Genomic DNA, 25844 nt, shown 5'->3' with positions numbered 1-25844 from the left:
AATAAAATTAACACGCCGGGAAATAAAACTCCTGAACAGAACTGGCCATTAAAACATCTTTAGTTCAGCACAGCCAGCAATTTCCTCCTCTATTTAGGGAAGAAATAGTTATAGGGGCTGACCATTGCTTCGTGTTAATGACAACATTCCCAAATTTGGCCTTTTCTCCCAAATTCAGCCTAAACCAAGACAAATACAGAACAAACTGGCAAATCTGGGAAGCCCCTCGGGGTTGGATGGGCAGAGAGTCCGTGGCTTCTCCCTGGATGGAGGAGCCAGGGCGGAAATCCGTGGAGAGGGATAATTTTGATGGGATTGAAGAACTGGGAGCAGCTCAGCTGCCTGAAGTGCAGATGTCAGGAATGCCACCCAGGCCCTGCAGAGCTGATGGAGCAGGAATTTCCTCCAAAACCAAGGAACACTGGGAGTGCTGGAGAGCAAGGCCAAAGGCACAGAACTCCTCTCTGCTTTGCCCAACAGCAATGCTGAACTTCAGCCCTCATGGCCTCAGCCTGAAAACACAGCTCACGTGGAAAACACCAACTGAAGGGGAGGAGGAATTGCTGCAAGGAATTCAGGAGAAGCAGCCAGGGTCAGTGGGGAGGGAAGTGCCCAGAGCATGGAATCTCCTGGTTTGTGATCCATAAAAAATACCCCACAAGGGTTCTGTGCCACACTGCACCAAAACACCTTTTTCTAATACCAGTGGTGGAAAACTTTTAACCACAAATTTTAGGCTGAAATCTTCAAAAATCATCACAATGAAAGCTGAATTCTAAAAGAGTGACAACCTGGGCGTGACGACTTTTGAATTTTTTAAACAAACCTTCCTGCTGTGTTTTACCCAGGAGCTCACAAAAAGAGAGAGAATTCCTCAGGGATCCCTGCCATGAATAAACCAGTGCACAAACACTGATGATTCCCTGCCAGCCAGCAGGGGAAGGGTTAATCCTGGGAACACTGGAGCTTTATGGCGTGCACAGCCCAGAATGAGCTCCCACCCCAAAATGAAACACTGCCAAAGCTGTCCTGCATTAGGGGCACTGGAACTCCATAATAATTTATGAACTGGACTCTGGTTTTTTACACCCCTGCAAACAATGGCGAGGCAGGAGGTCTGAGGAAGCTGAGGGTTAAAGGTGATTTTGTAGTACCTGAATTCCCTTCAATAACTCAACACATGACCATTAGCCTGCTTTATCTGCCTCCATTAGGAAGAGCTGATGAAAACTTTTAATCTGCTTCCCAATGGCTCCCGGCACTGGGGGGACAGGAGATGGTTTTGTTGGGAGCAAGGGGATATAAAAATAAAATTAAAATACAAGTAGGGAGTGGGGCTGGCCTGGCCTCAGCAGGGATTGAGGAGCTGTGTCCTCACCTGGCCATGGGTGGCACTGCCCTGTCCCCAGCTCTGCCCAGGGCAGGGATGGATGGGATACTGGGGAGGAATTCCTCCCTGGCAGGGTGGGCAGGCCCTGGCACAGATTCCCAGAGAAGCTGTGGCTGCCCCTGGATCCCTGGAGTGTCCAAGGCCAGGCTGGAAGGGGCTGGAGCAGCCTGGGACAGTGGGAGGTGTCTCTGCCCAGCACTGGATGATCCCTAAATTCCCTTCCAACCCAACCCATTCCATGATTTCTGGCAGAAAACACCAATCACAAATGACCCCTGACTCACTACAGGTGATAAATCACATTTTCCCCTACATCAGGATGATTTCCTGCACATTCATTTATTTATTTACTCATCTGGAAGTGGATTATTCATTTATTTATTTATTATCCATTCCTTTGGAAGTGGATTATTCATTTTTTATTTATTCATTTGGGAGTGGATTATTTATTTATTTATTCATTCATTCATTCAGTTTGAAGTGGATTATTTATTTATTTATTTATTCATTAATTTGTGAGCGGATTATTTATTTATTTATTTATTTATCCATTAAGTTTGAAGTGGATTATTTATCTATTTTTTTTATCCATTAACTTGTGAGTGGATTATTTATTTATTTATTTGGAAGTGGATTGTGTATTTATTTATTTATTTATATTTATCCATTCATTTGGGAGCGGATTATTTATTTGTCTATTTATTCATTTGGACATAGATTATTTATTTATTTAAAGTGGTTTATTTATTTATTTATTTATTTATTTATTTATATTTATCCATTCATTTGGGAGTGGATTATTTATTTATTTATTTATTTTTAATTTATTTATTTATATTTATCCATTCATTTGGGAGCTAAATTATTTATTTGCCTATTTATTCATTTGGACATGGATTATTTATTTATTTGAAGTGGATTATTTATTTCTTTATTTATTTATATTTATCCATTCATTTGGGAGCAAATTATTTATTTATTTATTTATTTATTTATTTATTATTTATTTATATTTATCCATTCATTTGGGAGCAAATTATTTATTTGTCTATTTATTCATTTGGACGTAGATGATTTATTTATTTGAGGTGGATTATTTATTTCTTTATTTATGCATTCATTCATTAGGAAGTGGATTATTCATTTATTTGCAGAGCCAAGCCAGAGGCATCTACTGCCTTAAAGCCTCTACAAGCTCGAGCCACTGCTGAAGGAGAACAAACTGGGGATGTTTCCAACAGAAACAAAGGAGAGGGAAAACCCTGAGCAATTCCCAATCCTGTCCAGGCCAAGGTGACAAAGGAAAGGACACCCCGAGCACATCCCAGGCTGCCCTGGCAGCTGATTTCCCTCTGCAGGCACCTCCACCCCGCACTGGCACCCCCAGGCTGCTCCTCCCTGGGGCTGGGGAGAGCAGAAGCAAGGCTGCCTCCTCCAGGGGAGATGGATCACTGGGATTTACCCTCAAGATTGAATCCCCCACCCAGAGCCACCCCTGCCATGGCAGGGACACCTCCCACTGTCCCTGCTCCCAGCCCTGTCCAGCCTGGCCTGGGACACTGCCATGGAGGGGCAGCCACAGCTGCTCTGGGCACCCTGTGCCCTTGATATTCTTATTTCAGCTGGAACCAGAGAATCCTGGAGTGGTTTGGGCTGGGAGGGACTTTTAAGGCCAGATTATTTTTTGTTTGAATGACAGGCAGGAATTCCTGCCCAGTATCCCACCCATCCCTGCCCTCTGGCACTGGGAGCCATTCCCTGGGTCCTGTCCCTCCATCCTTGTCCCCAGTCCCTCTCCAGCTCTCCTGGAGCTCCTCCAGGCCCTGGCAGGACTCTGAGCTCTCCCTGGAGCCTTCCCTTCTCCAGGTGAACAATTCCAGCTCTCCCAGAGCAGAGGGGAGGAGCAGCCCCCACACCCAGATTGGCAATGCCAGCCTGGGAGAAGCAGAATCCACTGAAACCAAAAATAACCAGGAATAAACCAAAGCTTTCTCCTGTCCCTGTAACCTTCACAGACAGAAAGAGGAACTGGAAGTTGACTGGGTTGGGGTTTTAAATCCCCCAGGAGTCAAACCCAGCCCTTCCTCTCCCTCCTTCCCTAAAGCCCTGTGGGATTTCCAGGCAGGTAAGAAAATAAAAGCCCAATTAGAGCTACTGTAACTCCCCAACTGTTTAGACATAATTGTCTAAATAAAATAAAGGGCTTAATTAGCAAGATCATCAACATAAAGGCAGATTTGAATAAACATTCACTTCGTCAGTCAGGAGCAATTAAGGTTTCTCTTGATAAGAGCAATCTCAGCTGGATGCAGATGTTTTCAATAATGCAAATATTTTTCCTACTTGGAATAATTAAGCCCAGTATTTTTTAAAAGAAACTCTGCAAAGGCTGGTGCTGGGAATAATCAATATTTCCCTTTCTCCCCCAAGAACCACATCAGGAATGTTTGATAAGGGAATTTTCAACAGCAAGGGAAGTGTCCTCACAGTGAGGATTTACCAGAAATACTTTTGTGTCCCACTTCAGTCAAACAAAAAAAAAAAAAAAAAAAAAAAAAAAAAAAAAAAAAAAAAAAAATCTGGCCTTTAAAAGTCGCTCCCAGCCCCAACCATTCCAGGATTCTCTGATTTCAGCTGAAATAAGAATATAAATGGAAGCAATTTATCCCCAGTGAGAGTGGGTTCCTGTGCATGAATACAAGTGGAAAATGCCCAGTGGGACATTTTCAGGGGCAGAGGAAGGAAGGACTCACAGAAAGGAGCTCCTGTGACAGATGTGATGAGCTCCAAGCCAGCTGAGTGCTCCTGGCCCTGCAGAGACCCCAGAGTGGGACTGCTCCCCTCCCTGAGCCCTGTCCCAGGGCTGGACTCCATCATCTTGGAGCTCCCTCCCAGCCTGATTCCATCCCTGCCTCGGTGCTCTGGGAGATTTCACCCACTCAGGAATATGCAAAGCCTCTTCTTTCATACCCTCACAATGGGCTTTGCTCCTTGCTGCAGATCAAGGGGAAGAACACGATGGGAAAAATAAATAAATCACCCCACAACTTAATTCTGGTGGTGCCCAGGGCAGCTCCTGTCAGGGCTGAATTCCTCCTCCTGTGCCTGATCCATCTGCACACGCCGCTAATCAGCCCAGCCCTCCCTCCCCTCTGCCCCAAATTGCATTTAAAACACAAATAATAATAATAAAACATCGTAAAAACGTCACCAGACAAAGCAAATACACCAGAACCCCGAACCTGCTCTCGCTCATATTTTGTCCCAGCCCCTATAAAATTAACTTTTACAACTTTTACTGGCAACTCCAACCTGGGTCGAAATTATTCTCTGATTACTGTGCCCATATATCTCAGGGCAGGCAGTGACCCTCATCCAATTACCTTCAGGAACACTTTGCACACACCCAGGCTCCACAATTAAATCTGGGATAACACACACCCCGCTCCCGGGGTGGAAAAGTCTCCCTGGATGATTTGAAATGTGGCAAAAACGAGGGAAAAAAAAAATTGGAAAAAAAAAAAAATTTGCTCTTTTAATCCCCAAATCAATCATGCACAAACTTTAACGGCCTGGGAGGGTTGTGAGGGGTTTTTTTTTAGTTGTTTTTCAAACACAAAAACCAAATAAAAGCCCCCTCAGCATGCACGGTGCTGGCTTTAATTTCCTTGAGTGAACGGCGTGTTTGCAGGGAAGAGGAATACCTGGAATTTGGGCTCGTTACTGCCCTATGAAATATGTCTCCAATGCCAGGCCTGGCTGGGGGATGGATTTAAGCCTGACTTAGTGCAGTTGCTCCAGCCCAAGTGTCAGGAGGTGGAGTTTAATTAGCTGGGGCACTGAGACCGGGCTCTGCTCACGCTGAGCAGCTCTGGCTTCCAGGACCCCAAAGCACTAAAAGGGAAGGAGGGAGAGGAATGGGGTGGAAATTCCAACTGCAGCAGATCAGAGGCAGCTCCCAGATTGCTCCAGGTTTGGGGGTGATGGCTCCCTTTCGATTTATACCACTAAATTTATCCCACAGGATTTATCCCACTGGATTCATCCCACTGGATTTATCCCATTGGATTTATCCTACTGGATTCATCCCACTGGATTTATCCCATTGGATTCATCCCATTGGATTTATCCTACTGGATTTATCCCACTAAGTTTATCCCATTGGATTCATCCCATTGGATTTATCCCATTGGATTTATCCTACTGGATTTATCCCATTGGATTTATCCCATTGGATTTATCCTACTGGATTTATCCCACTAGATTTATCCTACTGGATTTATCCCATTGGATTTAACCCACTAGATTTATCCCACTGGATTTATCCCATTGGATTTATCCCATTGGATTTAACCCACTAGTTTATCCCACTGGATTTATCCCATTGGATTCATCCCATTGGATTTATCCCACTGGATTTATCCCACTAGATTTATCCCACTAGATTTATCCCATTGGATTTAACCCATTGGATTCATCCCACTGGATTCATCCCATGGGATTTATCCCATTGGATTCATCCCATTGATTTATCCCACTAAGTTTATCCCACTGGATTTATCCCACTGGATTTAACCCACTGGATTTATGTTTCTGGGGGTTTTAACCCCCCAGGACTCAAAGCCAGCCCTTCCTCTCCCTCCTTCCCTAAAGCCCTGTGGAATCTCCAAGCAGGTAGGAAAAGGAAAGCCCAGTTAGAGCTTTAGGAGGAGCAGAGATCCTTTGGAAAGAGGGGGATGCCCCCCCAGAGCCTGGCTCAGCCCCTCCCCTGGCAGGGCACGGGCACATCCCAGTCTGGGATCCAGGTTTAACTCCTCAGGGATCAGGGACAGCTGGGATTGCTGCCCCCATCACACTTCCCATCCCCATTTATCCCAAAATGGACACACTCCTCATCTGCAGCAGCTCTGCTCCAGAGCTCTGCACCCACCTGGATAAGGGGGAGCTTCTGGGAAAACCTCCTGTGGGCCTGGAAGCACAAATGAGATGTGGAAGCTAAAAAGGCCTGGAATCTGCTGCTGATTATCTGAAATTCCAATTTAAAAATATGAATTGCAATATAAATTCTCTAATTCTCTATACAAAATTATGAATTGCAATATAAATTCTCTATTCTCTATACAAAATATGAATTGCAATATAAATTCTCTAATTCTCTATACAAAATTATGAATTGCAATATAAATTCTCTAATTCTATATACAAAGTTATGAATTGCAATATAAATTCTCTAATTCTCTATACAAAATTATGAATTGCAATATAAATTCTCTAATTCTCTATACAAAAACATGAATTGCAATATAAATTCTATACACAACTGTGTGTAACAGCCACTGTCTGTAAGCTTGAATTTGCCATGCAAAAAAAAAAAAAAAAAAAAAAAAAAAAAAAAGAGGAGATTCAATAATAAAAAGGCAGAAAATCCCAACTCTAGAGATATCCAGAGCTGCTCCAGCAGCACCCCAAAAGCCAGAGCTCAGTCAGGAGACACAGAGCAAAACAGTGCAAATCCTTCCAGAAAAAAGACTGAATTGACTACAGAAAGCAAACCTAAAGAATAACCAATAAACCCCAACTGAAGCAGCACAAGGGAGAAGCCCAAACAGAATCCTAAAATCTCCTGAGCTGGAAGGAGCCCATCAAACCCAGGTGCTGGTCCTGCCCAGGACAATGCCAAGAATGCCACCCCGAGCTGAGAGCAGCCAGCTCCACCTGAGCCTGGCAAACCCTGGGCACCATCCCCGGAGTCAAAAACCCCACAGGAGAGGGGACTCCACACTGGGGAGGGAGCTGAGAGGAAGCCACGCTGAAAAGAGCTGTCAGGAAATCCTGACAAAGCCAAAGGACTGGAAAGGACAGGCAGGGATGGGGAGGAGGAGTGTGAAAAGAGGAGAGGGAGAAGGCCCCGTGATGCCCTCAGGTAGTCCATGTGCAGCTCCTGCCTTGGGCTGGGATGCACAAAGGGCTCCTTCTTCCGAGGGAGAGGGAGCCATGCAGAACATTCACCATGGCTAATTAATTTCGGCCCCTCAATTACCAGGGGGATCTCGTGACACAGCTTTATTTGTAGCCTCTTTTTTTTTCCTTTTTTCCTTTTTTCCTTTTTTTTTTTTTAATAAACAAAAAGCAGATAAGAAGCGTGACACCTCTAATGGCTTTACAATGGCTTTACAACGGCTTTACAACGGCTTTACAATGGCTTTCCTGCCAGCTCACCCCACGTGGAAAGGCTTGTCCTGCCTCTGGGAGTCCCAGCACTCGTCCCTAATCGGATCATCCCTGTGCCAGCCACAGGACATCACACAAACCATGGTTAAAGCTCATCCATGCCATTCCAACCCCCTCCACAGGCACGGACACTTTCCACTGGAATATCCATCCAAATCCTCCAGGCAACGGAAATGCAAGTGGAAAATGGAAAAGCGCTAAAAATGGAATTAATTCAGATAACAAAGCAGAAAAAATCCTGTTTTATTACAAAAGATTTGCTGCCTCAGCCGCTGCGTTTGGGCAGGAGATGCCCGGAGTTCCTGGACAAAAACCACAGGAATAAACAACACTGTGGCTTGTTTCTTTTTTTAACTGGAAAGGGAAAAGCTGTTGTTTCTACACCCCAACAGAGATTTCCACATGAAAATAATTCACCAAACCCACCAGGGCCAGAGCTGCTGCCAGCCTGCCCGTGGGGATTGGGGGACTGCCACAGCAGAGCCAACTCCTCAAAAATGTGACACCACCTCGGTAACTTTGGGGTGAAGGCCTTGCTCCCTCCTCCTCCTCCTGTCCCTGCAGAGGACACAGAGCAGCCACGAGGGCCAGGGAATAATGGGGACATTCTTCCACCCACCCCAAACCTCCCACGGCAGGGCCTGCCACAGGAACGGCCCCCTTTTAATTGAAAGGAACAAAGGACATTCCCTGAGCACCCTGGGGCTGGAAATAAACCCTAAAGGCAAGAGTTCGTGTCCACAGCTTTTACATCCAGGGGGGAACTCCATGGGGTGGTGGCTAAAAGAGCAGGATGAAGCATGTTGGATAAAACAAAATGAATTCATGGTTTGACAGCTGCCAGAGCAGAGTTTGCCTCTCACAAACCAACTTCTGCAATCCAGAAGATCTTTCCAAGGAGAAACCCAACACAAAAGCCTCCAAAGAAGCTGCCAGTTTTCCACAAATCCCTGGTTTAGCTCCACAAAAGCCAGCAGAGGCCTTTCCTTGTCCCAGAGGGAGGGTTTGGGATGCTCCAGGGCTGGGATGGCTCTCCCAGAGCCAGCCTAAGCCAGGGGCTCTGCAGGAGCAGCTCTGATGCCTTCAGTCTGAGCTCTCCCACTTCCCAGATTCCTGGGAATTCCCTGCACTGGGACATAACTCTGAACTCCATAAAAGTCTCAGCAAGTTCTCCCCACAGCTCAGGCACACAGAACAATCCTTTTCCAGCCCCAGAACCAAGGACACCGCTGCAGCTCTAGCTGAATGCAAACAGCAGGGAATGGAGGAGAGCAGTCTGGGAGGGTGGGACTGCAGAACCTGAGCTGGAACTGGACAAAGAACCCCAGTATGGAAATGGACCAAAACTGATCAAAGTGTGAGAACTCCTGACCCATTGTCCATGCTGGGTGTAGCCACAGCCAGGCCCTTGCACTGCCCAAGGTGTATCCTTTGAGGCCTTTTAAAAATTCCCTGCTTCATTCCTTTACTCCTTCCAGCCTCTGTTCCAGGTAGCCAAGGATCAAGGATCCTGTGGGATCTGGTCCCACCCAGGAGGAGCTCCTGAAGGCTCTGACAGCCCCAACACCTTCCAGCCCTCTCTCCCTTGGGGACACACCGTGCCAAAGCCAAGACAGCTGAAATTCCTGGTTCCTCCAGCTCTGCATCCTCCTCCTCCTCATCCCACATCAACATCCTTGTCCCACCACGCTGCCACTGGCACCTCAGCATTCCTGGGGTTTCAGCCACCCCACACCCCCTCCAAGCCCTGTCCCCTCCCAGCTGGGCCAGGTTTTCCCTCTCCAGCAGCATAGATTTGGTTTTAACCCCACCACCCTCAGATTTTGTGCTCCAGCATCCATAAAAATCCTGTCCTGGACTGTCACAGCTCTGCCACACGGGAGGGCTCATGACACCAGAGCTGCAGATGGAATTCCTGCCCCTGGAAAAGGGGGAATACCCAACCCCACTGTGGAGCAGAGGGAGTGCTCAGCTGGGAACCACAAAGAGCCTCAGAATTCCTTTACTCCCATCAAGATAAGCCTTGGATCCCCAAGGAATGAGCAGATCCTGCTGTAAGCCCAGCCTGGAATTTGGGGAGAGGAGCAACTCCTGATGTTTTTGGGCTCTCCAAAAGCTGCTTTAAACGAAAAATGGAGAAGGAGAGGCCTCTCCTGCCAGACAACTCAACATAAAGCACATTTTTGGGCAAACTTCAAAAGTTTAAACCATCCTGAAACTCGGGCACGGAGCAACTTCAATTTGGCAAAACATCAGCCGTGCCTGGAACCCCAAATCCATCCAGAGGAATGCTGGGCCTGGGAGGGATGGTTCACAGGGAGATAAAGTATTAAATTTCTGCTAAATCTCAGGCAATAAAATCAAATTCGAGCTTGGAGGGAAGGGAAGGGAATGCAAAGGCCGGTGTGGAATTGCCTGGTGAAATCTGTGTTTCTTTTACTCGAGAGGGACATTTTGGAGTTTATCAAAACCAGCTGCTGTCACAGCCCCACATCCGTGGTCCTGGAACATGGATGTGATTTATCCCATGAAATCTGTGAACCAAGCAGGACAAAGCTCTCAATATCTTCTACAATAAATTCTTTCAACAGGTAAAGCAAATCCTGCAGCAAGTTTTTCTAATGGGTTACAATGACAAAAATCAGGAATCCAGGAGCTCTGGGTGGTTTCTAATTTTTAATGGTTTTGGGCTCTCCAAAGCCACAAACCCATTTAAAATGTGGAATATTAATTGATGAGTTAATTACTGCCCACTGGCACCTGGATCTCTGACATACCCAGGGCATGCTCAGGACTGAGATGAAGAAAATTCCCAGCAAGGAATTCTTCCCAAGATGCTTTTAGGAGAGCAAATTTTGGCTAAAAAACGAGTATTTGGATAAAAATCCAATATTCCCACGGGCTGGAACCTTCATGACCACATCAGGCATCGTGGAAACTCCTGGTTCCACACCCAAACCCAGCTCCTGGGATTTGATTTTCCTTATTCCCCTTTCCCAAGCCATGGCACAAACTGCAGGACAGAAACCCAAGGTCTGGCATCACCTTGGGCTCCAATCTGCCAGCTGGAAAAGTGGGGATCATCCTCAGGAAATCAGGACTTGGGAAGTGGCAACGAGATCCAAGGATGAAGGAAGGACCAGAGCAAGAGAAGGAGGAGATCTAAAAAAATCAATTCTGTTTTTTGGGATCAAAGGCACCTCTTCTGTTACAGCAGGAGAAACAAACTTAAATCTTTTCATCCACTACAAAAATTCCTGCCTGGAATCTCCAGCAGGCCCTAAAATAGGAGGTGGACCAGAAATCTCCAGGGAAATACTTCAGAGTATGGATAAACAGGGGTTTAGTCTGGGAATGTCACAGCACACCCTACAAAGGGCTCTCCTGCCACAAAAACCACAGGGATTGGCTCCATCATTGCAGGGAGTGGGGCCAAAAATGCAATAAAAGACTCCTGGATGTGCCAAGCAGCTCCTGGGACAACTCAGGGAAAGGCAAACCCAAAGTTCTCCATGAGGATCTGGCTAAATGATTAAATTTAAATTAAAAACCAAAGGGATTTCACCCTGTTTTGGTCACCACATTTAACAGCAGCACAAGAAAATCCTGAGTCTGGTGCAGAGATGTGAGTGGAGATCAGCAGTGAGAGATTCCAGGGAAGTGGAGAATCCATGCAGGCTCTGGGGCAGGGGCAGAGCTGCTCCCAGGCCCTGGCACAGCCCCAGGGCAGCAGTGCCCCCCTGACCCCACTGGCTCCCTGCAAACCCACTGCAGCCAGATTCCTGGGATTTACCATCCCCTTTATCCCTGCATTTCCAGCATTTCAGCAGACTCTGTGTGCTGTTCTATTGCAATGTTCTTATTGCTGTTCACACACCCCTAAAACCTGAAATGGATCCTGAAATGCTCCCCAAAATTCCCCTGTCTGCAGCATCACCTCCCAGCCTTTATCCATGGCACGGGCAGCCCTCTGTTCCTCCACAGAGGAGAGTGGGCACCCACCCTGTCCTATCCTAAAGGGAACTTCTCCTTCACTCCAGGGTGCAAATGGAACCACAGCGCCAGAGGAACAGCCAGGAGTTCCAGAAGGTTCCCCCAGAAACCCCCAGCCCAGTGTGACAGATAAATCCTGAGGGAGAGGAAACATCAGCCAGCCAGGAGAAGTCAGGAACGTCCTGACCGGCAGTTAAACCCACTCCATGCTGATGGTGAGGCAATCCCACTAAAATCCTGGATTCTTGCCCCAAAAAGGGCTCTGGGAGGGAGATGCTGCAGCCTGGCAGGAGCACAGGACAGGACACCTGGATTCACCCCTGGAGGACAAACGGGAGAAACAGGAGGGAAGGAAATCCCTCTCCCCTGGTCACTCCAGCTCTTCCAGCTTGGAAGGAGAGAGAGACCCAAAAATTCCTACAGGATACAAATACAGACACCAAACAGGGCAAAGCCAGGGATAAATGGGTTTAGATTTCCAGAGGGCAGGGCTGGATGGGATATTGGGCAGGAATTCCTGGCTGGGAGGGTGGGCAGGCCCTGGCACAGGTGCCCAGAGCAGCTGGGGCTGCCCCTGGATCCCTGGCAGTGCCCAGGGCCAGGCTGGACAGGGCTTGGAGCACCTGGAACAGGGGAAGGTGTCCCTGCCTGTGGGGTGCAGGAGTCTGGAGAGGCACCAGCACCTGAACTTTAATCTCTGAAGTCCCAAATCCAGTTCCTGTCTGCAGCACAAACCCAAAGTTTAATGAGGAAAGTCAGGTTTGACTGGCTCTGAGTCCTGCCTTTGATGGCTGAGCCTGAATTACCCTTCCCCTTCTCCTGGCACAGCAGAGAGCTCCTGGAGCTGCCCTGTGCACTCAGGGAGTTCAGGTTCACTGCTCAAAGGGAGGGAAGTGTCCCTCAGCTCTGTTTACCAACACAAGTGCTGGGGGAGAGGGGGGGAAGGCACCTGGAGAGCTCAGGATCCACCCTGCCCCCTGCCCACGGGGAACTCCTGCTGGAGCTGCTGGAAAAACCCTTTGTGATGATTTTTAGCAACTTAAAAGTGTGGCACCTACACTAAAAATCATTAAAGAGCAACACAAAGAGCCCAGGAACATTCCCAGGCCGTTCCTGCTGCTGTTGGATTCCCACATCTGTGCTGCTGTTCCCAATCCCTCAGCTGAGATCAGAGCAGGACGGGGTCTCACATCACCTGCCAAGCTCCCACGGGCTGCTCAAATTGTAATGAACTCCTGGAATTAAAATATTCCCCTCTTTGCCTGGGGGCCAAGGATAACACATCCCATGATTTCCACTGTGGGCTGCTCGTGGCAATTCCTGCCCTGAGGATTTACCAGCCCTGAGGGATCCCACCCTCAGGGAGCAGGGCCACCCCCATGGGGACACTGCTGCTCCTTCAGCAGGTGACCCTGATCAGGGAGGGGGTTTTACCCCTCTGCCCTGCTCAGGTGAGACCCCACCTGCACGGGGAAGGACCTGGAGCTGCTGGAGCCAGTGCAGAGGAGGCTCCAGGATGATCAGAGGGATGGAGCAGCTCTGCTAGGAGATCTGGGAATGTTCACCTGGAGAGGAGAAGCTTTGGGGTGACCTCAGTGTGACCTTTAGGGGCTCCAGCAGTTGCTGGCTGAGGACTCCCCACTCTCTCCTCTGCATGAGCAGGGGTGGCCTGACACCCTCAGGTTATAAAAGCAGAGATATTCCTGAGGGAGAAGAGGGGTGGAGAAGGGGTTTTGGTCCCAACTCCCCAGCAGTGTGGAATATTGCCCTGGGAGAAAAGCAGAACCAGCAGCAGGACCCCAGGAGCTCTCCTTTCTCAGGGAAGGGGAGTTCATGGAACTCACTGGCTCTGGGATAAGGAATCCTGCTCCCACCAAGTCCCACCAAGCTTTAATTCTTGCTTGCCCCACCAAACTTTAATTCCCTGTCCTCAGCAGCTGAATGGAAACCCCAGCAGGGCCCAGGGCAGCTCTGGGGAAAGGTGGGCACTCCCTCACCTCATCCCAGAACCCACAAATCCATGGATGGACTGCAGACCCTGCCCAGCCCGTGCTCCAATCTCGTCCTGAGCTAACTGGACACGATCCTGCCACAGGTCCTGGTTATGCTGAGGCCAGAAAAGCCCTTCCCCTGAGACTGAGAAGGAACAGGAAGGATCTGATCCTTGGAAAACACAGATCAGTGAATTCCTGGGCAGGAGGAAGAGAAATGCCATTTTTAATACAGATGTTTCCATGATCTTGGCAAGGGCAGCCAGTCACAATCCCTATTTTCCGTGTAAATTGGTCAAGAGGGAAAAGCCTCTGGAGAGAGCTTGGAGGAGTCAAAGATTTTCCCCTGGAATGGGGAATGACAGCAGGGCTAGGGAAAAGTTTAATTTCTTTGTCTTGAGCTATTAGGAGGCAAACTGGAAAACTTGCTTATAAAATTCCATAGCTAGAAATCCCAGGAAGTGGAAGAAAAGGGTCTGAAAATGGGAATATTCCTAAGGCTGGGAAGAGAAACCAATGTGACCCCACACAGGGATTTCATAGATTCAAAATAATTAGAGATTCCAAATTAAAAAAAAAAACCACCAAAAACCAAAACAATCAGGAAAGGGTGTCCTATTTTAAACTGGTGGGAAGAGGCTCCCTCCTGCTTTTATGTGAATTTTATCCCCAGAGTGGCTGGGTTTTGTTGCAGCACAAATGACATCATCCAGGATGGCTCCACACACACGATTTTACTGATCTGGGGAGTTTTTAGGCTTGAAAGAGCTAATCCACCCTGAGATCCCCTCCCATCCTTTCTGGAGAATGCATTCCAAAAACGATCAGCAAATGATCTGACATTCTATCTAATTACAGAAGCTCCTAATTACACATCCCCGTTCGGAGGCAGCGGAGCAATGGCTGCGCTTCCCAGAACAGCAATTCCTGCAGTGCACAGTAAATCAGCTTGTGCTTGCCACTGATTTGAAACTTTAACCTATAAATTAAATTAATAAGAGACAAAGGCTTCTTTTGTGTATTCGCAAGCCTGTAGGATTTTAGAAATAATAGGACTGGAAAGTGATTTATATTCCAAGATTAAAGGTCAGTTTGGCGCACACGACTTTGGAGCAAAACACCACGGCACAGACTTCAAATTAACTCGTTCCTGCACCCCCAACCCTGGATTGCTCCTTTTCCAGAGCTACAAGGGCTTGCTGTGAGAGCTGGAGTACTCAGAAGATGGAAAAAAAACTGGAGAAATCTGTGGAATTCTTCCTGATCTCTGGGAAGGAGGGAAACGGGCCTGGGAATTGGCTCGGGCCATCTGAGCTGATCACTGCAGTGGCACAACCTGTGATCTGCACTTCCAGTCAATCTGTGTCCACCAGGGAGAGGCTGAAACCACAGGGAATTCTATGGAGAAACATGGGAATTGTCTGGCAGAAACCACCTGGAAACTGGAGCCATGCAGATAAAGGGAAGGGCTCAGCTATTTTTAAAGTTCTGCCCATAGTGGGATTTTCTCCTGGCCAGCTCCTGTTTGATTCTGGGGGAATAAAAATTCCAGCTGAGCTTAAAACCTTTGGTGCATGACAAAAAATAACATCATGGAATGGTCTGGGCTGGAAGGGGCCTTAAACCCATCCAGTTCCACCCCCAACACCTTCCACTGTGCCAAGCTGTTCCAAGCCCAGCCTGACCTCGGACACTTCCAGGGATGGGGCAGCCACAGCTGCTCTGGAACCTGTGCCAGGAATGGTACCCAGAGAACTGGGATGGGTCATTACATTTATTCCCAAAAGAAAATCCCAAAAAGAGACTGGAAGAGGAAAAGGAGGGATGTGCACCCCCACCCATCACTGGGAATGCAGCTCCTCCAGCAGAACTGAGGCAAGGGGCCTGGAACGGGGGAAAATTCCCTACAAACACTGAGAAAGGTGGGAATGGATGGGAAAAACAACTCTCCTTCAACTGCACCTGCTGAGGAGGAGACCAGGAAAGAGATCATTTAATGTGCCAGGAAGGATGAGAGGCACAGTAAATAATGTGGGATTAGTTCTGACCTCTGGGAGAATCCAGAGGTGGATCCAGAGGTTCTCTTTGGGAGGATCCAGAGGTTCTCTTTGGGAGGATCCAGAGGTTCTCTTTGGGAGGATCCAGAGGTTCTCCCTGGGAGAATCCAGAGGTGGATCCATTGGGATGAGGGCTCTGGGCAGGGTCTGGAGGATGAGGACCAAGACCCCTCTGCAGACATCAAGGAGCTGCTGACAACACCCAAAGAGCCCCTGGGCCTTTCTGTTCCCTACAGCATGAGGGAAACCAGACCTGGTGAAAAGCCCTTCCCTGAGAGGGTGAGGAGATCCCAGATTCCCAGAGCAGCTGTGGCTGCCCCTGGATCCCTGGAGTGTCCAAGGCCAGGCTGGAGCACCCTGGGATGATGGAAGGGGTTGGAACTGAATGGGCTTTAAGGTCCCTTCCAACCCAAACCATTCCATGTTACTTCTACAGACTGGAAAATGCTCTTCTGCCACTTCCCCCTCTCGTTCCTGCCTTCCAGAAAGCATCAAGATTTGTCACCTTCCTTCTCTCTGTGCATTTCTTAAAACACCCCATTAACAGGCTCAGAAATCCACAATTTCAATAATTACCAGAGCCTTGCCTGCGTTATCTTCTGAGCTGCCAAACCTCCTGGGCCCTGCACGTTCCAGGAGCAGTGCACTATTCCCCACGGGCCTGGGAGCTCAGGGATGTGATGGGATCCAACATTCCTGCCCCTGGAGGAGCCCAGGGAGGACAGGAGGGGCTGGTGGAGGGGCTGCTGTGAGGATTAATCTGATTAGGATTGAATCAGACCAAATGCGTGGAGGGGGGAGGAAAAGGGAACATTTAAGGGAAGTGAGGAGGGTCCTGGGTGGTCTGTAAACGAGTTGGGAACAGTGGGAGAGTGTGAGGAAGAGATGAAATCCAATAGGTGTACAGGAAGCTTTCACCAGGCTTAAAACAAATCCCTAAGAAAAACAGCAAAGAATCCAGGAAGAGGAATTGTGTTACTGCTGGCAAGGGGATTGGCATATTCCCAGTGCAGGGTGACTGACAGCTCTGCTGCTGCTCCCACACCCCAAACCCTCAGCACACTGAGAGCCCTGGGGGGAAACGTCCATGAAACCTCCACGGCTTCATCCTGGCACTGCTGGGAATGGTGGAAAGCTGAGGGAACCAGGGGCAGGTGTCACCCACCTGCTCCAGGAGGTGTTTTTGAGCAAATACAGATGCTTTGGGTGAAGAAGCACAGAGAGAACAGCAGATCTGAAGTGCAGCAAAGAGAGGAATGAAATCCTGCCCCAGTCCTGGTGCTCCACTGCCCGTGGAAGCCGTGTCTGGGTGGGATCATCACTGGAACTTAGGATTTACTTGGAATTCTGGAATGGTTTGGGCTGGAAGGAACCTTAAAGCTCCTCCAATGCCACCCCTGCCATGGCAGGGACACCTTCCACTGTCCCAGGCTGCCCCAGCCTGGCCTGGGACACTTCCAAGAATCCAGGAGCAGCCACAGCTTCTCAGGGAATTCCATCCCAGCCCCTCCCACCCTCCCAGCCAGGAATTCCTTCCCAATCCCCATCTACCTCTGGCAGTGGGCAGCCATTCCCTGTGTCCTGGCAGTCCCTGCAGAAGTTCCTGCAGGATTCTCCTTTGGGAGTTTCTCCCTCACTCTGCCTCCACCCCATCTCCTCCGTGGCTTCCTCAACCCAGACAAGCTGGGGCTGTTTTCTGATGCTGATTTGCAGCTCCACCTTTTATTCTGATAATTCTCTGACCAGACACTCCTCCCCCTTTCTCCTGAATTCCCTGCCAGGATCCTGGTCCCCCTGGACACAGAGCTGATGCTGATTTGGGGCTGTTGGGACTCCCCCTCCCACCCGTGTGCCACCTTCGGGGGACACGAGGCAGATCCTGCTCCAGCCCTGCCTGCCAGCAGAGCCCTGCTCCCACCAGGACCTGCCTCTGCAAAGCTGCTTCCCTGCCTGCTCTGCTTGGAATAAAACATCCCCCATCCAGATCCCTGCAGAAATCTGCTTTTGTTCTGCCTCAGGCCAGCGCTGTAAATCACCCCCGTCCTTCCTTCCAGCACATCCTCTCAGGGCACCAGCCCCGGAATTCCTTCCCACTTTTTAAACCTGGCCTAACTGGGCATCACTGTCTGCATTTATCATTCTGTCTCCTCAGACTGCAGCTCCACCAGGATGGTTTCAGTTCTGGGAGCTCGGAGAGCTCAGCCCTCATTTTCCAGGGCTCCTTCCCAGAAGGGCTCAGCTGGAAGAGCTATCCCTGAATCTCTGCCAGCAAACCCAGCCTGGGCAAACCCAGCACGGCAGATCCTCCAAGCCAGGCCCAGATCCCACTCCTAAAGCATTTGCTCCCTCCTTTTTCAAGTGATGGGCACCTTCAGAAGAGCAGAGCCAACCCAGCCTTGGGAGTAGCAGACCTTGCCAGCAAACTGCACTCCCAGATCCCTTGAATCCATGTCAGAGAGCTGGGACTCATCTGGAAAGTTCTCTGAGATCAAGGTCTCCTTGCAGAGCCCCATACAAAGTCCAGACACAGCCTAATCAGCTTTTGATGTCCTGCTGACATTTATCTGCCAATATTCTTGCTCCAAGCACTTACCCTACGATGGATCTCATTATTGCCTTGATCCCAGGCCAGCTCAGCCCTTGGCCCTTCCTCCAGCCTCGTGGAACTCCCCAAAACCCAGCAGAGAGCCCCAAATCCTCAGCTTCCAACCCCCCCAAAGCAGCCCTCGGAGACATGGGAATAAAGACAAGTGGTTTTGCAATTCTGCCTCTGGAAAGGTCAGTTCCCAAAACTTCTGACCAAATGGGAAGGAAAGAAATAAACCAGCTGAGCACCAGGGTGTTCCTCCTTTGGTATCAGTACCTTGACTCAAGGAGCAGTTTGTTTTTACCCCAGAAAATGGAAATAAACTGCATTTACAGCCCCCCAGGGGCAGAACTGTTCCCTCCTTACCCAGAACTCATCACCAGCAGCTCTGGTTCCTGCACAGAGCTGTCCCACGAGGGCAGAGATGGAGCACAGCTCATCCCCCTCCTGTTTTCATGGAAACAGCTTCCAGAGGATGAGTTCTCCTGTTCCAGGTCCCAAATCCCATGGTCAGTTCTCAGAAGGGGCCCTGAGCTCACAGCCACGTGTCCAGCTCACCCTGAGCCCTGCTGCACCTCCACAAACCCTTCAAATCCCTTTTGGGGAAATCTGGGAACTCTCCCCACAGCCAGGCTGCCTCTTGTGCCAGACTCAGACACAGCCCTGAGCTGGAACCAGCAAAATCCACCAGCAAAAGCCTCCAAGTTCACACCCTGCATGAAGGAAGGGGCAGAGACACAAATTATTCTGCATTTAATCAAATTTAGGAAGGAATCCTTCCCTGAGAGGGTGCTGAGGCCCTGGCACAGGTCCAAGCACTGTAAACTTAGGATGCTCCAAAAATATTTTATAATGTAATTATTAATGTTACCAACAAAAAGATCCCCAAAATTATTCACACGGCGACTTCCTTTAATAATTATTGTTTTCTGTTTAATTCCGCACTACTTCCCTCGTCTGAATTTGCAACTTTAGAATTTTCAGCACGAAATCTGAGCACCTGCTTTCCCTGCTAGGAACATTTTCCCTTCCAGCCATGCAAACTGTTGGAACGAAGCCCACCCTGAGCCATCCGGGCTCATAAAAGCAGCTCATTTTCTGATTCATCCCAACAGATTGCTAAATATTATTTACTTTTCGTTTCATAATGGCTCGGAAAAAGCTGGATGAAAAGCTTAACGAGCTCTAATCCAGGGGAGAGGAGGGAGGAAAGGAATGAAGAGGCAGTTAAGGAGCAGTTTGAGCTTCCTTATCGCCCTTATCAGCACAGCTATCAGTCAGCAAGGCCTAATTAGCCACAAAAGCCATTGTGCTGCATCCAGAGCTGCTCCAGGAGCTGGGGCTGAGCTCTGCCTGGCAGCCTCTGCTCGGGAGCAGCACTTCCACCGCAATTAGGGACAATCTGTCCCGCCAGGAGTGGCCTCTGGGGCTGTGCAGGGTCTTGGGGACAGAGCAAAGCAGCAGGGACACTTTTGGAGCTGGAATGGGCTGGGATCCAGCAGAGTGCAGTGAAATCCTCCAGACTTTGCTGCTTTGTGGGGACCAACCCATCCCGAGCTCCTGCAGGGAAGCAAATCCTGGATCTCACTTCTAGCTCTGACCACAGAATCACAGAATCACAGAATTTCTAGGTTGGAAGGGACCTTTAAGATCATCGAGTCCAACCCATGTTCTAACAGTTCAACGAGGTCATGGCACTAAGTGCCACATCCAGTCTTTTTTTGAACACATCCAGGGATGGTGACTCCACCACCTCCCTGGGCAGATGATTCCAGTATCTGACCACTCTTTCTGTGAAAATTTTCTCCTTAATTCTAGCCTGTATCTCCCTTGGCACAGCTTGAGACTGTGACCTCTTGTTCTGTCTGTTGGTGCCCGGAGAAAGAGACCGACCCCAGCTCAGCACAGCCACCCTTCAGGAAGGTGAAGAGAGTGATAAGGTCACCTCTGAGTCTCCTTTTCTCCAGGCTGAACACCCCCAGCTCTCTCAGTCGCTCTTCATACGGCTTGTGTTCCAAAGATTTGTTACTCCAGGAGCAGGGTTTAGTTTTGCTTTCCCTTTATCCCTTTGCCTCAGAAAATCAATTCAGGTGGAAAAGGAAATCAAGTCTTTAAGGAAATCAAGTCCAACCATTCCCAGCAGCACCAGAGTCACCACTGGCCCACGTCCTCAAGTGCCACATCCAGGTGGGTTTTGGTCACCTCCAGGGATGGGGACTCCACCACTGCCCTGGGCAGCCCTTCCAGTGCCTCACCACCCTTTTAGGGAAGGGATTTTCCATAAATATCCAATCTAAACCTGCCCTGGCCCAGCCTGAGGCCGTTCCCTCTGCTCCTGTCCCTGTGAGCACAGCCCGACCCCCCTGGCTGTCCCCTCCTGGCAGGAGCTGTGCAGAGCCAGAAATTCCTCCTGATCCCCCTTTTCTCCAGGCTGAGCCCCTTCCCAGCTCCCTCAGGAATTCTCCAGCCCCTTCCCAGCTCCCTCAGCCCCTCCATGTCCCTCTTTCCTCGGCCAGGTCAGCGAGGTCCCCCAGGAGGGACCCATGGCTGTGTCCAGCAGCTCGGCCTGGATTCGGTGCCCAGCAGGGCTCCTGCCCCAGCAGCTGCTCCCACAGCTGTTCCCACCAGTTGGTGGCTGAATTTTCCAAGATATCTGTCTGGAATTAAACAGCAGCAGCAGCAGTTTGGCAGCCAGCAGGAAAAATGCATCAGTGGATTGCATCCCACCCCGAGCACCTCCCTGCTGGGACAGGAGAGACCAGACCATGCAGGACCTGCCCACCCCAAACCCCTCTGATTATCTGAACTGCTCTGCCAAAACCTCCACCAGCACCCAGAGGCTCCTTCTGGAGTGGCTGGGGTCAGAAATGTCCATCTTTGGTGTCCTGTGCCACCAGAGCTGCTCCGTGCCAGCAGATCTGGGCACAGGGAGCTCTGCAGGGCTGTGGGATTTTCCAGCCTGGGGATTTGCTCTGCTGCACTCCCAGATAAAGCCTGGAGAAGGCAATGGTGAGGGAGTGGGTGCTCCCCCATCCCCATCCCAGTCCTGGCTCAGACCTGGTGTCTCCAAGCTGTTCCAGCCCACCTGGGAGATGTCCTGGAGCTCAGAAATGGCCTGGAGTGGCTCAGAACCTTCCAGGGCAGGTTTTCCCAGAGCTGCTGGGCTCTGGGAATGATCCCAGGGGCAGGCAGGGACAGGGGGACACGCTCAGCCACGTCCCCCCTTGCCCAGGCAGGGACCTGAGGCTGCCTCTGCCTCCCTGGGCAGGTGGGATGGAGGCCCCAGGCACTGTGGGATCCATGCCAGAGGCTCCAGTGGAAGCAGAGTTCCAGCTCCAGCCTGCAATCCTGGCTCGTGGATCTGTCAAGCCTGGTGTCCACAGCAGACAAATCTGAATAATCCTGAAGCCAAGCAGACCAGAGCACCAGGAACAGCCCCCAGTGAGGGAAAACTCCCTTTTCCTGGCATTTCTTGCAGGGCAAAGAGCCCTCTGACCACAGTGAGACAGCAGCAATCCCAAAAAGGGATCCATAAACCCATGGATGGCAGATTCCAGGACTTCTCCTGCCAGGTGCCACCCAGGTGTGTCCATCTGGATGAGGTGATGTGGACACACGAAGCTCCAGGACACCACAGGGACTGGGATCCCATTCCACAGCCACTCCAGGTGCAACCCACGTGCTCACCTTGGAGCCCCTGGCCTGGAGAGCACAGAAATCCAGGGAGAAGGAGGTGAAATTCCCTGTTTGTGGTGTCTTGCCAGGCTGGGATTAGAGTTTGGGGCTCCAGGCACCCACGGGCACCATTAATCCCCAGGCAGCTTCCAGGTGCCAAAGCTGTGCCTGGTGCTCAGCAAAGTCTCCTCCAGCTCCAGCAGAGCCTGAATTCTCTCCCACAGAGAGAACCCAGAATTCCTGGAGCCCATCTCCTCCTGAGGGACCCAGGAGGGTCAGGCTGGTAGGAAAATCCCTAAATCCTGTGCCAAGCATGCCATTCCCCTCTCCAAGTGACACAGAGAGCCCCAGCAAGGCTGGGATGAAGCCCTGCACACCAGAAGGGAAGGAGGAAGGGAAAAGGACCCAATTAACCATAACACCACTGGACTGTCCCAGCCACAACTCCTGACCAAAGTGGAAATGTTCTTTTCCACGGGCAGAGCTGCAGGTCCTACTACAAATAAATAGTGCAGGCAGGGATGGAGGCCATGTGTTTCCATTCATTCTCTTGGCACAGGAGCCCGTGTAGATCTTGGATGCAGCTCGTGCTGGAGCAGGAGAGCTGGGGTGGCCAACATACATCTCAGCACAACCCATCTGGCCCAAATCCATCCCTGGCCTGCTCCAATCCCCACTTTTATCATCCTAATTACGAGCACATTCCCACCTCCCTCCCTCCCTCTTCAGCTGCCCCCTTTTCTCCCTCCCTCTGGCTGGAATCAGCAGGTGAATCCCAGCCTTTAGGTATTTCTGTTCCATTATTGCTGGTGGACAAAGTTTGGCCTCTTTCATTTTCCTTTTCTCGCAGCCTCTTTTGTGGGGATTAAAATAATTGATATTGATAAGGAGATCTGCCCCCTGCCCCTGGTCCCAATTACTGGCCCAGGCTGGGGATCCTGCCTTATGGATCTACAGGAATGGTCTCAATTATCCCTCTGGGCTCCAGGACTGATGCTGGGATTGATTTGGGATTATTGGGGCTGATTGTTGTGGGCTGGGGTCAGCGCTGGAGCCGGCCAGGGCTGGCTCAGAGCTGCATTTTCCCCAAGTGCTGCCAGGTGCCTGGAAAAGGGGAAATTTACTGCAGCCACCCCCGTGCTCAGGATCAGAACGACAGCACTGAAGGGGTTTTTCATCCCAGGTTTTGCTGGGGATGGAGCTGGATCCTTGGTGCTGTGTGAGAGCCAAGGAGCAGCAGCTTTTGGACAGGCCCAGCCCCACAGTGAGGGGAAACCCCAGTGAAAGTAAACGAGAGTGACACAGAAAAGGAGATTTAAAGCTGAGAAGGCAAACAGGAGCTTTTTGGACCTGCAAAATCTTATTTCACAAAGTCATGGAATTGTTAAAGTTGGAAAAGCCCTCTGAGATCATCAACAACAGCAACACCAGCCATGTTCATCACCATGTCCTCAAGTGCCACATCCAGGTGGGTTTGGGTCACCTCCAGGGATGGGGACTCCACCACTGCCCTGGGCAGCCCTTCCAGTGCCTCACCACCCTTTTAGGGAAGGGATTTTCCATAAATATCCAATCTAAACCTGCCCTGGCCCAGCCTGAGGCCGTTCCCTCTGCTCCTGTCCCTGTTCCCTGGGAGCACAGCCCGACCCCCCTGGCTGTCCCCTCCTGGCAGGAGCTGTGCAGAGCCAGAAATTCCTCCTGATCCCCCTTTTCTCCAGGCTGAGCCCACAGATTGCAGGGCAGAGACATGACAACTTGCAGTGGCTGTGAGGTGAATCCAGGGAAGGGAATATTCCTTCAGGACATTCCCTTCACCAACCCAGAGCTTCTCACCCTGGGAACATCACTGGATGCAGCATTTTCCTTTCTACCACCATTTATATAAAACTCAAATACAAAACTAGAGGTGAGGAGAGAAGGGGAGCCAATTTTGCCTCTGGAACCAGAGAGGAGAAGAGCCCAGAGCCAGCAAAACCCCCCAGTTTATAATCAAAATGCAACATAATCACTGCAACAGATGTCAAAAAGATAAACCCACTGAACTGCCAAGGATCTGCTCTGCATGCTGGAGAGCACAGGGATGCTCTGATTCTGTCAAGTGGCCACTTTTTGGGGGTGTAAGCAGGAACAGCACCACAAAAACCTCCTTTCTCTTTTCTCCTTTCACTTTTCTCCTTTCCCTGCCCTGCAGCAGATTTACAGTGGAAGTTCTCAGAAAATCTCAGGTTTGCTCCTGGATCCACGATGGGGAAGGGGAGGGAAGGAGAGAAATTGGTTTTTTAGGATTGTGGTTGGGAAAAACAGCATCACCCAGCTGGCACAGGGACATGGCCTGAGTGCCAGAGGCTGGGATGAAAAGGGAAAACATGGAGAGCTGCCTGGCAGGAGAGGAAAGGTTGGGGGAAATTATTTTACAAAGAAAAGCAGACAAGAGAAATGAGTTTTTGTGTGCTCTTCACTCACCTCGTAGTGATAATCCATGCAAGTTAATTCTCTCCAGCAGCGATCTCCTCGGATTTTAATCAGCCCCTGAGGGAAAAAAGGGCAAAAATACTGTCACAATTATTTTATTTTACTTTGTTCTGTGTCTCAAGGTGCCAACTTCTGTGGTTAAACTGCAGGGGTTGAATGAGACCCACGGCACATCCACAGCCCGGGTCCAGTTGCTGTTCCCAAGGGAACACAATGGATCTGACTCATTCCACTGCCTGGTTACTGAAAATCCAACATAAATCCTGGTGGAATATGCCAAATTCCCCTTCCAGGAAGAAGCCTCAGCCACAGCTGAGCCTTTGCTCAGGTCTGAGCAGCCCAGGGCTCCTGGCATCACTTCCAGCATCCCTGGGAAGCAGCAATAGGAAAAACCAGGCTCTGTCCCTGGGATAAGAGACAAAACCCAGCAAGATTCACAATTTTAACACCCAAACCCAACTGCTTCCCTCGGGCAAAGCCACCTCTGCTGCCTGTGGAAAAGGGAGCAGAGCCACAGAGCTGGGCATGGGGACATGGAGCAGGGACAGGGACAGGGAGCCAGGTGGGGACACGGAGCAGGGACAGGGACAGGGAGCCAGGTGGGGACACGGAGCAGGGACAGGGACACAGAGCCAGGTGGGGACACGGAGCAGGGACAGGGACACAGAGCCAGGTGGGGACACGGAGCAGGGACAGGGAGCCAGGTGGGGACACGGAGCAGGGACAGGGAGCCAGGTGGGGACACGGAGCAGGGACAGGGACACAGAGCCAGGTGGGGACACGGAGCAGGGACAGGGACACGGAGCCAGGTGGGGACACGGAGCAGGGACAGGGAGCCAGGTGGGGACACGGAGCAGGGACAGGGACAGGGAGCCAGGTGGGGACACGGAGCAGGGACAGGGACACGGAGCCAGGTGGGGACACGGAGCAGGGACAGGGACACAGAGCCAGGTGGGGACACGGAGCAGGGACAGGGACAGGGAGCCAGGTGGGGACACGGAGCTGGTCACAGAGGTGCAATTAAAATCATTAGAGGAACAAAAGCAGGGCAGGGGAAGGAAGCTGCCAGCCCCCAACACAGCTGGCTGCACTGCTGACAGCTCTGCCCCACCTCAGGTGAGGGGCTGGGCCAGCAGGTATCCATCCCCTGCCCTGGGACTCAGAACAAGGAGAGGGGACATTTCCAAACCACTGGGCCCATTCCAGGGCTGGCAGCAATATTGGGATTGAATTTCTTTGCCTCAGAGATGAAGAGCAGAAAGGAATCAGTCGGCCAGAGCAGGAAGGACACCTGGGCAGGGATGGGCTGGAGCAGGAAGCCGAGCAATCAAGGCCGGCTTTGATGTCCGGGAGAGGTCCCTGATTAGGATCACAATATCCCAAATTGAGGAAAGCTTCACTAGTCAAAAGGCTGAGGCAGCTCTGTCATCTGCATACAATTAGGGGGT

The 25844-nt window shown here is 50.3% G+C and overlaps 1 protein-coding gene and 1 long non-coding RNA gene across 4 annotated transcripts in view; one reads left to right on the top strand and one right to left on the bottom strand.

Annotated features, from left to right (window-relative positions):
• Positions 1-25844, bottom strand: part of LMF1 (lipase maturation factor 1) — a 137576-nt gene that overhangs the window by 60088 nt on the left and 51644 nt on the right. For both annotated transcript variants that reach the window (XM_018915784.3, XM_050979908.1), the window contains one exon: positions 24388-24453. In XM_018915784.3, the coding sequence (XP_018771329.2) occupies positions 24388-24453 (66 nt within the window). The remainder of the gene's footprint in view (positions 1-24387; positions 24454-25844) is intronic.
• LOC127060143 (uncharacterized) lies at positions 25081-25477 on the top strand. 2 transcript variants are annotated; one of them, XR_007778793.1, is made up of 3 exons: positions 25081-25100; positions 25311-25347; positions 25385-25477. It is a non-coding gene; the product is annotated as an uncharacterized LOC127060143 (long non-coding RNA). The 2 variants fall into 2 exon arrangements; XR_007778792.1 differs by lacking the exon at positions 25081-25100 and adding an exon at positions 25217-25236.

Source organism: Serinus canaria, chromosome 14, assembly GCF_022539315.1.
Source record: "Serinus canaria isolate serCan28SL12 chromosome 14, serCan2020, whole genome shotgun sequence".
Taxonomy (NCBI): domain Eukaryota; kingdom Metazoa; phylum Chordata; class Aves; order Passeriformes; family Fringillidae; genus Serinus; species Serinus canaria.
The sequence above is the reverse complement of the archived record's forward strand: the minus strand, read 5'-3'. Positions and strand labels throughout refer to the sequence as shown.